Source organism: Rhinopithecus roxellana, chromosome 12 (genome assembly GCF_007565055.1).
Source record: "Rhinopithecus roxellana isolate Shanxi Qingling chromosome 12, ASM756505v1, whole genome shotgun sequence".
Lineage (NCBI taxonomy): Eukaryota > Metazoa > Chordata > Mammalia > Primates > Cercopithecidae > Rhinopithecus > Rhinopithecus roxellana.
This window is the reverse complement of record NC_044560.1, coordinates 18,119,302-18,133,299: the sequence shown is the minus strand read 5'-3', so window position 1 is coordinate 18,133,299 and position 13,998 is coordinate 18,119,302. Positions and strand designations below refer to the sequence as shown.

The 13,998-nt window shown below is 41.0% G+C and overlaps 1 protein-coding gene and 1 pseudogene across 16 annotated transcripts in view; one reads left to right on the top strand and one right to left on the bottom strand.

Annotated features, from left to right (window-relative positions):
• The window catches only part of EPB41 (erythrocyte membrane protein band 4.1), a 231,912-nt gene that overhangs the window by 134,422 nt on the left and 83,492 nt on the right, over nt 1-13,998 (bottom strand). For 15 of the 16 annotated variants that reach the window (XM_030913695.1, XM_010380317.2, XM_010380313.2 and 12 more), the window contains exon 2: nt 1,838-2,315. In XM_030913695.1, coding sequence (XP_030769555.1) covers nt 1,838-2,315 — 478 coding nt within the window. The remainder of the gene's footprint in view (nt 1-1,837; nt 2,316-13,998) is intronic. The other variant, XM_010380323.2, reaches the window with a different exon arrangement.
• On the top strand, nt 6,712-7,122 carry LOC104675758 (annotated as a pseudogene).

The following is a 13,998-nucleotide window of genomic DNA, read 5'->3' as shown; positions in this document are numbered from 1 at the left end:
ACTTTTCTTTGATTTGAACCCTCTAGTTGGATTCCATAGCTTGCATCTTAACTATTACAGAATATAGTAAATCTTGTTTTCAACCTTGTTTCACTAATAGCAAGTGTGTAATTATAATTTTATCCTAAATTTTACTCTCAGTACTTTGAATATACAAGTAATAGTTCTATAAATACATGTAATATTCTAATAAGACTCTAATAAAACTACGGAGTCCAAATCTCAGACCTATAACAGAAACATGTAGGACTTATACATTTTCCCCTCTAACACTGTCAGAGTTCTAGAAGGACTTACACTTTTAACAAGGCAGATAATATCCACATGCTTCAGAAATAAGACTTTGAAAATAATTCTTAATTTGTAATGGTAAGGCTGAAAATAAATGACATTCTTAGAAAATAGTCTGAGTTACAATACTAATATTTTCCCATTTTTTTGGACAAATAAACAGACTCACAACTCGTGTTTAGTTTAACAACACTATGTCACAATTAAGGCCCCAGACTAATATACATTACACAGGTGATAGAAAGAGCTAGACTTCCTCATCTATATCTTACACTCTGTGGCAATATGATCTAGTTAAAGAAGATAATCAAAATAATGTAGACATGACTTGAATCTATCACATACCTTCAGATGGCTTGAATTCATCACACAGATTTTAGGAAGATTTACGTAAAAGAACCACATCTGCTGATAACTGTCCTGTTCCTAATAATTCCATAAAAATGAACTCTAAACCATCTCACTTTTATTTTCTTCTCTCATGAAAAATCTTCAATTTGTTCCATTATTATAATAAAATGAAATATGGGCTGAACACATTCATTTGATACTTTTTTTTCTCTTCTGTTCTTTGATTTATAAACAGTAAATGGACAGACATGGTGGTGCACACCTGTAATGCCAGCTGCTCAGGAAGCTGAGGTGGGAGGATCACTTGAGCCCAGGAGTTTGAGATTAGCCTAAGCAAAATAGCAAGACCCTTTATATAAACATGTAAAGTGTAAGTATCTTTTTAAAAAGTAAATTTCCAATGACTACATTAATTTTTTTAGAGTATAAACTATAGGCCGCTCACATCTATAATCCCAGAACTTTGGGAGGCTGAGGTGGACAGATTACCTGAGGTCAGGAGTTTGTTACCAGACTGGCCAACAGAGCAAAACCCTGTCTCTACTAAGAATACAAAAATTAGCTGGGCATGGTGGCCAGAGCCTGTAATCCTAGCTATTCGGGAGGCTGAAGCAGAAGAATAGCTTGAACCCAGGAGGGAGAGGTTGCAGTGGGCCAAGAGCACACCACTGCACTCTAGCCTGGGTGACAGAGCAAGACTCAGACTCAAAAAAAAAAAAAAAAAAAAGAGGAGAAACTATAAAGCTTCATGATGCTACTTATCACTATCAATGCCTAAGTCAACTAGCTGGTAAGAAACAAAACCAAATACTCTTTTTTTTTTTTTTTTTTTCTGTTGTTGAGACGGAATCTCGCCCTTGTAACCTAGGCTGTAGTGCAGTGGCGCAATCTCAGCTCACTGCAGCCTCCGCCTACCGATTCAAACTTCTCCTGTCTCAGCCTCCTGAGTAGCTGGGATTACAGGCACCCGCCATCATACCTGGCTAATTTTTGTAATTTTAGTAGAGACAGGGTTTGGCCATGTTGGCCAGGCTGGTCTCGAACTCCTGACCTCAGGTGATCTGCCTGCCTCAGCCTCCCAAAGTGGTAGAATTACAGGCGTGAGCCACCGCACCCAGCCCAAATACTCTTAAATGAAAAATAATGTGTATAACCTGCCTTCCTTTGCCCACCTCCCATATCCACACATCCTTACCTGTGTTTCTGCACTGCTTAATGAATGAAGATCCAAAGATGGGTCTGTTTTGAGTTCAGGTTCAGGAGCTGCAATCGGGGCCTTTAAAATGATCTCTTCATCAAGACTGGTTCCAAATTCTATCTCTTTCTGACCTCCTTCACCTTTTTCTTTATCTGACTCTACTTCTTTGCCTCCTTCTTCCTCGGACACCTGAGATTTGGGCCTTTTGAGAAACGAGGAGAACAGTCGTGAAAGGCCTCTGCTTTCTGATGTCCGCTCCTTGTTCTTAGTCAAGTCTTCATGTGTAGGAGTGTCTCCATTAGAAGCTTTCAGCTTCTGTTCAAACTGATTATCTCCTTCGGCTACTGTCTGACAAGATTCCTCCTGCTGAGGTTCTTGTTGGCTTGAGTTTATAGCTCCCTCACCCTCTTCCTTCTGTTGGTGCTGTGAATTTTCGGCCTCAGTCACTAAACTCTTCTCTGTTGTCATGATGTTGCTATTAAAAAGAAGATAGAAAAGGGGGGCTCTTATAAGCAATACTGTTGGCAAAACCCTAAACCCTAAAAAATTAATATACTTAGGTATTTAATTGCCAACAAACAGAATTCCAACCCATTAAACATGAGACTTTCCATTAAACTATAAAAATATCTTATCTACACATCCTGAATAAAATATTAAGGCCTTGAGTCACTAAAGATATGCACATAGAGAGAGTAGCTTAAAAGAGTACCCACCGAGGCCACCTTAGTGAAATACATCACATACTAAATCCAATGCCTAGAATTGTATATAGTAAATACAGTTTTATCCTTCCTTAAAAAAGGATCGTGGTTTAGTGTCCTTTGAAGGTATCAATCTGAAGGTGTAGGATTTGCAGGAATTATTCCCTGCAAAATTCTCCACACCCCAAGAGACAATGAAATTTACAAGTTCCCCAAATCTGTATTGTTCTTTTTCTTTACATTTCTTAGGATGCAGAGACTTCTCTATTAAAATTGCAAAAGTAAAATTCTGATAGTTTGCTGTAAGACTGGACAACAGCAATGACAAGTATACAGTTGAAATAATTGCAAAAAATTTCCTTAGGTTTTCGTGTTACAATTCCAAATTACAACCTCTTTCAGAGGTATCCCCTTTTTTTTTTTCCTTTTTGTGGAGAATGGGGTCTCGCTGTATTACCCAGGCAGGTCTCAAACTATCCTCCTGCCTCTGCCTCCCTAAGAGCTGGGATTACAGGCATGAACCACCAGGCCCAGCCAGAGGTATCCCATTTTAAGCTCTTTCAGTCTGTTTTTTCTCCTGATAAATACGATTTTGAAAGCTCAGCATTTTTTTTTTTTTTTTTTTTTTTTTTTTTTTTTTTTTTTTTGAGACGGAGTCTCACTCTGTCGCCGGGGCTGGAGTGCAGTGGCCGGATCTCAGCTCACTGCAAGCTCCGCCTCCCGGGTTCACGCCATTCTCCTGCCTCAGCCTCCCGAGTAGCTGGGACTACAGGCGCCCGCCACCTCGCCCGGCTATTTTTTGTATTTTTTAGTAGAGACGGGGTTTCACCGTGTTAGCCAGGATGGTCTCAATCTCCTGACCTTGTGATCCGCCCGTCTCGGCCTCCCAAAGTGCTGGGATTACAGGCTTGAGCCACCGCGCCCGGCCGAAAGCTCAGCATTTTTAAGAGTAGGAAGTGAAACTAACAATAGAGAAAGAAGATAGAGAAGAAAAACTTACAAAGCAAGAGCTGATTCACTCGTAGGGGAGGAGGAAAAAGCACGCAGCTGACCTTACATATTTCCAACATCTTGGCTTCTAGCCTCTTGATCTCAAAATCCCAGTATTATCAGTCAAGCTTCACAATAACAGCCAACAAGCATTGTCACGTCTACTTTACTAAAGAATAACCAACACACGTGGGGACTTTGAAAACACTGGGCAATGAAGTTGACTATTGATGACCTTATGCTTTGATTCACTGCTATCACTAAAAGTACTTCCTCACCATCACTCACAAAGCATTTACATTGTCTTCTCATCTTCTCTGTACTAAATAAAGTAATTTAAAAAAAATTTTTTAAGGCTAGTGAAGTGAAGCAGTGGGAGTAAAGAAGAAACAAAGATATCTATAACTGGTTGTGATCAATTAGTTGTAAGCACCACTGCACTGGACCAGCCTAAATGAAGTAACTTTATCTGGATGTTAACAATCTGAATGAATGAACAAACTATATTTAGCTCATTCCCTCCTCAGGCCTTTCACACTTGCTGCTCTCTCTACTTACCATGCTCTTCTCCTGGCGATTTGAAGGCTGGTCTCCTTCATATCACTACTGTCTTAGGCCTTAGGAAGCCTCCCCACATAACCTGGCTAAAAGTATTGGCCTTCATGCCTCCAGATACCCTCACAGGACTCCTGCTCTTATTATCTGCAATTATTTTGTTAACATATTTGTTTACCAGTTTATTGTCTTTCTTCCCTCTCTCCAGCTAAAATGTCTTTCTTCCCTCTCTCCAGCTAAAAGTTCTGTAAGGATATGAACTTTTTTTTTTTTTTAATCATTGTATATCCAATGCCTAGAATAGTACCTGACACATAATAGGTATTAATAAAAATTTTAGGCCAGGTGCAGTGGCTCACACCTGTAATCCCAGCACTTTGAGAGGCCAAGGTGGTCCGATCACCTGAGGTCGGGAGTTTGAGACCAGCCTGGTCAGTATGGTGAAGACCTGTCTCTACTAAAAATACAAAAATTAGCCGGGCATGGTGGCAGGCGCCTGTAATCCCAGCTACGCAGGAAGCTAAGGCAGGAGAATCACTTGAACCCGGGAGGCAGAGGCTGTGGTGCACCAAGATCGTGCCATTGTACTCCAGCCTGGGCAACAGAGCGAGACTCCATCTCAAAAAAAAAAAAAAAAAGTTTTTTGGGGCTGGGCATGGTGGCTCACGCCTGTATCCCAGCAATTTGGGAGGTTGAGGCAGGAGTTCAAGACCAGCTTGGGCAACATAGCAAGACATCATATTTATAAAAAATTTGAAAATTAGCCAGACATGGGTGGCGTGTGCCTGTAGTACCAGCTACTTGGGAAGGTGAGGCAGGAGAATCACTTGAATCCAGGAGGCTGATGCTACACTGAGCCATGATCATGCCACTGCATGCCAGCCTAGGTGACAGAGTGAGACCTTGTCCCCAAAAAAAAAAAAAAAAAAAAACCTAAGTTTTTAAAAAACTTAATTGATTTCACTGAATATATCTGATAAATGCAAACTACAAAGGCATTCTCTAAATTTATTCAAGTAAATTTACTGTTTTCCCGCTGGAATGTTGCCTTTTCCTAAACCACCCATGGCCCCACCTCACCCCATCCTATAAAAACCCCAGACTCAGCTGGGAGGGAGGAGAAGTGGCTGGATGTTGGAGAGAAGCAGCTTGACTTCAGAGGGATAGCTTGATGGCATAACTTCGGAGAAGAATTCGGCTGGAGATGGCTGTACTTCAGAGGAAGAGAATCTACCCACCCCTGGTCCCTTTTCAGCTCCCCTTCCTGCTGAGAGCCACTTTCATTGGCAATAAAATCCCCCATATTTACCATTCTTCAGTTCATTCCTGTGACCTCATTTTTCCTGGATGCCGGACAAGAGCACGGGAGCTATGTGTACAGATACAAAAGGCTGTCACACTGGACCTCTGCCTCACTCAGAAAGGCAAAGGGCCCATCAAGCTGCTAACACTTAAGTTGTTCACGGATGGCAGAGCTAAACAAGCACTGTAACACGCCCGCTGGGACTTCGAGGGATGCAGATACTGCCCCCCGGATACTGCTGTGGGACCCGCATGGCCTTGAGTCCTGCAAGCACCCATGCAGCCAGCTGGTTCCAGCGCTTGTGCACTCCAGTTCCCGCCTTGTTCACTCACACGCTCCTTCCCACGAGGAGTTGAGAGTGGCAGGCTGAGTAAACAAGGTACGCCTGTCACCATTCCCATGAAGAGGTCAGGGAAATATCCTGCTTCACTATGAGGGGTCTGATTCAATAGGTCTGGAATGGGGCCTGAGATTCTACAATTCTAATAGATGTTGCCAATGCTGCTGGCCCACTGAGCTCATTTTGAGTAGGAAGCACAGAAAACCACTATTACAATCACTTTGAGAACGTACCTCAAAATGCCTAAGAAACAAAGACTGTAAAACGCTGCTTTTAGCAAGTGGAATATGAACAGTGGGAAATACTCGACACAGTAAGTGCTCAACAAATGCTTGTTAATTAATGAAGCAAATGATGCAACATATTAAATGTGAAAAGTGAACCACTAACATTTTTAAGAACTCTTTTTGGCACTTAATCAGACTTTGTAATCTTTAACCATAGAGTATGGCGATTCCAGGTTTCCTACCCAGTTGTGACAAGTGCCCAGATTCAGTGTTCTGAGTATCTCCATTGATAAGATCTCTGTGCCACATTTAGGAAGTAATGATTAGGACAGGAGCCAATCATAATCTCGAAAGATACAATCCTCAATGGCATAATCCCGAGTGTTGAAATCCCAAAAGACCAAAATCCCAAAAATATAATTCTGAAAAAAGGAATTAAAAAAAATTTAAAAGATATTTATTTACATTTTTAAGGGGGATTTGAGAAACATAAAAACACAACAGAACACTTCATAGGCCACTTTACATGATAAAATAGGCAAAAACAACATACATATTTTACAAGCATAAACACTCAGGTGTAACTAATGACAGTCATACTGGTGTAAGTTATGAACAGACAAGGTGTATTCATAAAAAATAGCTTAGATAACTGCAGTCATCTGAAATACCATGACAAACAACCTAAGTCTTAAGATCAATCAAAAACCATGATGGGCTTTTTGCTGTAGGCCCAAGTGGTTGCTGCCGAAATGGGCAAGTTCATGAAGCCTGAGAAGGTGGTGCTTGTCCTGGCTGGATGCTACTCTGGATGCAAAGCCATCATCGTGAAGAACACTGACGATGGCACCTCAGATGGCCCCTACAGCCATGCTCTGGTGGCTGGAATTGACCGCTACCCCCGCAAAGTGACAGCTGCCATGGGCAAGAAGAAGATTGCCAAGAGGTCAAAGATCAAATCTTTTGTGAAAATTTGTAACTACAATCACCTAATGCCCACAAGGTATTCTATGGATATCCCCTTGGACAAAACTGTCATCAATAAGGATGTCTTCAGAGATCCTGCTCATAAACGCAGGGCCCAACGAGAGGCCAAGGTCAAGTTTGAAGAGAGATACAAGACAGGCAAGAAAAAGTGGTCCTTCCAGAAGCTGTGGTTTTAGATGCTTTGTTTTGGTTATTAAAAATTAAAAAGAAAAAAAATCAAACATGATGGGCTACTACCATATATTACAGTTACCCAAAGAGTATTTTACATACATGCACAATGCTTTTTTTTTTTTTAATACTGTAAGTTCTAGGGTACATGTGCACAACGTGCAGGTTTGTTACATATGTATATATGTGCCATGTTGATGTGCTACGCCCATTAACTCATCATTTACATTAGGTATATCTCCTAATGCTATCCCTCCCCCCTTCCCTTACCCTACACACACCAACAGGCCTGTGTGTGATGTTCCCCTTCCTGTGTCCAAGTGTTCTCATTGCTCAGTTCCCACCTATGAGTGAGAACATGTGGTGTTTGGTTTTCTGTTCTTGCGATAGTTTGCTGAGAATGATGGTTTCCAGCGGCATTCATGTCCCTACAAAGGACATGAACTCATCCTTTTTCATGGCTGCATAGTATTCCATGGTGTATATGTGCCACATTTTCTTAACCCAGTCTGTCATTGATGGACATTTGGGTTGGTTCCAAGTCTTTGCTATTGTGAACAGTGCCGCAATAAAAACATACGTGTACATACATGCACAATGCTTACACACGAAGTCAATGTTGTGAAAATGGACCTTGTGGAGTCAAATTTGCAAATATGCAAAAAATGCATAAAACACATTCGAACTCTCTAAAAGTCTTTATACAATTTATACCTCCAGTAATGGAAATGATGTGAAGCTGAAATACAGAGCACAGCAAATTGTAAAAAATAATGCTGGCAATTTGAGCAAGTGGGGAAAAAACTTTTAAAAACTAAAAAGAAAACTCAACATATGAAAAAGTATATTACAGTGATAGATTCTGGGCAATTGTGCAGAGGCAGTCCATAAGAGCAGGCAGACTTTCGCAGTCATTAACTATATTTTGAAGTCTTGCATCACAATGAACAGCTGCTTTTTTCCTTCTAGAGAATGGCTCTCCTCAGAGAATACATTCACATTCATTTTATACATGGTGCTGCTCTTTTTGAAATTCTTCTATGATTCGACATACATGGACATGAGCATTTCCTGTTAAATTTTCCCATCTTTTGTGCCATGCTTATATGTTGTTTTAGGCATGCAGAAATTTGTTTCACATGCACTCATATGCACACCACAAACTTGGTGAAAACAATACTGGTGATCAAACAGAAACACCATTGTGTGTCTTCTTATCCTACTGTGCACATAATTATTTTTGAACCAGTCAGTAACTTCACTGGTTTCTTCAGACAGATGCAGTTTTAATTTATTAAAAGCTCCTGGAGGACAGGCGCGGTGGCTCATGCCTGTAATCCCAACACTTTGGGAGGCTGAGATGGGCAGATCACCTGAGGTCAGAAGTTCGAGGCCAACCTGGCCAACGTGGTAAAACCCCATCTTTACTAAAAATACAAAAACTAGCTGGGCGTGGTGGTGGACGTCTGTAATCCCGGCTACTTGGGAAGCCAGGCAGTCAAGGTTGCAGTGAGCCGAGATTGCACCACTGCATTCCAGCCTGGGTGACAGAGTGAGACTCTATCTCAAAAAACCAAAAAACAAAGAACAAAAAAAAGCTCCTAGAATATCATCAGCTGGAAGTAATGCCAATGCAGGCAAATAATGCGCTTTAAAAATAAAAATAATGTACTTCTTTTGAGACAGGTTCTCACTCCACCTAGGCAAGAGTGCAGTGGCACAATCTCGCTCACTGCAACCTCAACTTCCTGGGCTCAGGCAATTCTCCCACCTCAGCCTCCCAAGAAGCTGGAACTACAGGTACACACAACCATGCCCAGCTAATTAAAAAAAAATTTTTTTTTTTTTAAAGATGGAGTTTCACCATGTTGCCCAGGCTAGTTTCAAACTCCTGGGCTCAAACAATCATCCTGCCTCAGCCTCCCAAAGTGCTGGGATTACAGGAGTGAGCCACCACACCTATAATGCACTTTTATTTTTTTTCTCAACCCTTCCCTAGTGACATCATAATGTGCTTTTTAAATTTTTAAAATTTATTTTATTATTTTATTTTTTTTGAGACAGGGTCTGGCTCTGTGGCCCAGGCTGGAGTGCGATGGCATACTCTCAGCTCACTGCAACCTCCATCTCCCTAGCTCAAATCATCCTTCTACTTCAGCCTCCTAAGTAGCTGAGACTACAAGCATGCACCACCAAGTCTGGCTAATTTGTTTTTGTATTTTGGGGACAGATGGGGTTTCACCATGTTGCCAGGCTGGTCTAGAATTCCTAGGCTCAAGTGATCTTCCCGCCTTGACCTACCAAAGTGCTGGGATAACATAAGCCTGCCACAATGCACTTTTAAACTGAGACTTTCATCCTTGCTGTATTATGTGGCCAATCCATTCATCTGAAGTTTCTGCCAAATGCATTGCGGCTCAATGGAATAAACTTTATCTGTAACATCTTGAAATTCACTTTTAGAAGCCTTGATATCTCTCAAAAATAAAAAAATTAGATTCCAACAGCAACAATAATAATAGCAGCTAGCATGTATTGAGTACCTAAATGCCACATATTATTCTACATGCCTTACAATCACTCTACAAGGTAGACATTCTCATTTCCCAGAAAATAAACTCTGGGTGGTTAAAAAATTTTTTAGATTTTTTAGATCTTGGAGTCATGCATTAATGAAACCATTAAACATGGTGATGATTCTGTTGTAAATTCTCAGGCTAGTATCTGTTTCTGTAAACACAGTACTTCAGATACTTCTACCCCAGAGATGCTTCTCTGTTAACAAAACCTCTATCTGTTGAGAAGTTACACACAGGCTATTCAATCTGGCCAAGATCACCTTTATTTCCGCCAGTCTCAAGTTTCCGACTCATGTACATATTTCTTTTTTTACTCTCCAGAGTGTACGTGAAGATGGAATGAGACAGGAAGAGACAGGCAAAGATACATTATGAAACGACTTGAGTATCATGCTAAATTGTTGGGACTTGATTCCTGAGAGCCACTGAAAGCTTTTAAGTAGGGAAGTAGATAAAGTGGAGGCAGAAGAGGCTAGAGACAGAGGGAGATTCAACAAATGACTGGGTAAATTCAGGTTATCAGTGAATATTCACAATGGGAATCCCTAGGGAAGCTGAAATCAATACTGAGCAGAGAAACTTGAAAAGCCTTGCAACCAACGTTTAAGAACTCCTGCTGCCCTTAGTTTCTCTAGCTTACTCTCACTAGCACACTTCTTATTAATGCAGGCAGTTGCATATTGGAGCCTAAAGGCATTTTTTTATGATATACCTCCTTTGGCCCACTTTGATAAATGGTAATAGAACCAAAATAAGGCCAAGCACAGTGGCTCACACCTGTAATTCCAGTACTTTGGGAGCCCGAGGCGGGTGGATTACCTGAGGTCAGGAGTTCGAGACCAGCCTGACCAACATGGTGAAACCCCATCTCTACTAAAAATACAAAAAAAAAAAAAAAAAAAAAAATTGGCCAGGCACGGTGGCTCATGCCTGTAATCCCAGCACTATGGGAGGCTGAGGCGGGTGATCACCTGGGGTCAGGAGTTCGAGACCAGCCTGACCAACATGGAGAAACCCTGTCTCTACTAAAAATACAAAATTAGCCAGATGTGGTGGCACATGCCTGTAATCCCAGCTACTCAGGAGGCTGAGGCAGGAGAATCACTTAAATCTGGGAGGCAGAGGTTGCAGTGAGCTGAGATCATGCCATGGCACTCCAGCCTGGGCAACAAGAGCAAAAAACTCTGTCTCAAAAAAAAAAAAAAAAAAAAATTAGCCAGGCATGGTGGCAGGTGCCTGTAATCCCAGCTACTTGGGAGGCTTAGGCAAGAGAATCGCTTGAACCTGGGAGGCAGAGGTTGCGGTGAGCCAAGACTGCCCCATGGCACTCCAGCCTGGGCGACAGAGCAAGACTCCATCTCAAAAAAAAAAAAAAAAAAAAAAGAACTGAAATAAAATAGAGAAGAGAGATTAATATCTGGCAAGTATCTCAATAAAACATGTTCAAAATTAAATTCCTAATTCTGTTTTTCCTGTTCCCATAAGTGGCTCAATCATACCATCCAGTATCTCAAAGCAGAATCCTAAGTGCTGTCATTCTCTTAGCCTTCTCCATTTCCCTTCCTAACCAACTCCATCTGTAAACCCTATACAGTCTACTACCAAAATATATTTAGAACCAGTTTATTTTTCAGCTTCTCTACTGCTATTATGTTTGTATGAGTCTTCTTCACTTCTCACTTAAATTACATCCTAGAATGATTTGGCTTTTGCCTGCCTCACTAACCTCCGCCCTTGGAGGTTACCCAATTTGACAATAGTTCACACACTAAAAAGGATCTTAAGATCTTGACTGAACATGCCCCAACAGAAATGAAATTCCAAAACAGCTTACAATCTTTATCTGCATTTCTAGACTTATAGTGACCAGAGCACTCCTATAGTAAGTAGTGGGGCTACTCTAGTAAGAAAAACAAACTTAGTCTCTGACCTCCTGGATTTGAGTCTCTATCTGAAGATTGTGGACAGTAATAGCCCCTCAGTTCTCAGTATTTATACTACATCTTAAATCTTACATTCTATTTTACATACAGCAATCTATTTTAGAGAGAAAGAATCTGTTAGAGATAGAAGATAATAATGGAATTTGAAACCATGTCATAAAATAAATGAACGATATTTGGACCTTTCGCCTAGAAAAAGAGAATTCAAAGCAGGAAAGTGATTGCTGCTCTAACAAATTTCAAGACCTGCTCAATTTCATGTGACTCCTAAGGGTAGAATTCATTAGTCCACAGAAATTACAAAGACTTAGTTTTCATCTAAATAAAAGGAAGAAATTCTTAATAATTAAATGAGCTGCTTGGGAATAGTGAGCTTATTATCACCAAAAATACTCACACAAGCTGAATGCCCATCTGTTGTAGATGCCAGAGAAAGGATTCTTCAAGTGGGTCCTTACATTAACTGAATTCTCAGGTCTTCACCAATATTAAGATTTTACAAAAAGGAAGGAAGAATACAAAAGGGGTTGGGCACAGTGGCTCACAGCTATAATCCCAACACTCTGGGGGACCAAAACAGGACTATCACTTGAGACTAGGAATTCCAAACTAGCCTGGGCAACATAGCAAGATCTTGTTTCTTAAAAAAATAAAAATAAAAAAATTAGCCGGGCATGGCGGTGCATGCCTATAGTCATAGCTATCTGGGAGGCTGAGGCAGGAGAATTGCTTGAGCCCAGGAATTTGAGGCTGCAGTGAGGTACAACTGCACCATTGCACTCCAGCCTGGTTGACAGAGCAAGACCCTGTCTTTGAAAAATAAAAATAAACAAAAGGGACATTAGAATAGTTACACAAATGGGTTTTGTTTTTTTTTTTTTTTGAGACGGAGTCTCGCTCTGTCACCCAGGCTGGAGTGCAGTGGCCGGATCTCAGCTCACTGCAAGCTCCGCCTCCCGGGTTCACGCCATTCTCCTGCCTCAGCCTCCCGAGTAGCTGGGACTACAGGCGCCACCACCTCGCCCGGCTAGTTTTTTTTTTTTTTTTGTATTTTTTTTAGTAGAGACGGGGTTTCACCGTGTTAGCCAGGATGGTCTCGATCTCCTGACCTCGTGATCCGCCCATCTTGGCCTCCCAAAGTGCTGGGATTACAGGCTTGAGCCACCGCGCCCGGCCAAATGGGTTATTTTTTAAAGGGTATATTATTTCTCCCCCACCCCCAATATCCCCGTGGACACCAGAGAAAGGCTACATTATAGATTCAGAGTTACCATTTGGATTAGGAGAATAAGGAGGGGAAAGCAAAAGTGAAGGATAATAGGCCCTTTTACTTCTCTAGTCAGAGAACAGAACCTAGTGACATTCTTTCAGACAGAAAGAAAATATGTTCAAATATGAAGGTTTCAAAACTATGCTAAAAAATAGCTTCTTTCCTGATAAAAATCAATCCCCCAAAACCACAGGAAAGTATCTTTCCTTTCTAACTCAATTTAAGTACACTAATTACCACCTCTAGAATAGGATAATCACCAATGTGGTCTTTGGATGAAAATGGTAATTTAAAATTTACAAAAGAGTTTCTTCAGAATTCTTCCTCTATCTTCTTGAAATTATTTGGATCTTAAATTACTCTTTATAAAGGCTTGCAGTGGCTCACACCTGTAATCCCAGCCCTTCGGGAGTCCAAGGTGGGAGGACTGCTTGAGCCCAGGAGTTCAAGACCAGCCTGGGCAACATAGTGAGACCATGTCCGTAGTAAAGGGAAAAAAAAAAAAATTAGCCAAGCTTAGTTTCAGGAGCCTGTAGTCCCAGCTACACGGGAAGCTGAGGTGGGAGAACTGCCTCCTCCTGCCCAGGAGTTGGAGGCTGCAGTGAATCATCATCACACTACTGCACTTCAGCCTGGGCAACAGAGCGAGACTCTGCCTAAAAAAAAAAAAAAAAATACTTGCCAAACTGAGTGAATCAGGAATGTCACTCAGCATGATCATGCTGTTTTCAAAAACTTGGTTTTTAATTTAAGTCATTTCTATGGTGACTAATACCGCTGAATCAACTCATTCAAAGATATTTTTAAATAAACAAACTCTTACTCATCTTCTTCTAAGAAGATGAAAACGCATTCTTTACTTCTCTAGAGAATTCAGGCATACACTTAAAAGATGTCTGAATATAGTCTAAAAGTACACCACCTGGGCCCAGGCCCTCTCAGAAAATACACTACTGGATCAATGATTACTAAGCATCAATGAAGACGATGTGAAACCAAAAAAAAAAAAAAAAAAAAAAAAAAAAAAAAAACTCATTTCCATGGAATTGAGTTTTATTCCTTTTAAGTGTCAAAGTGGGCTGGGTGCGG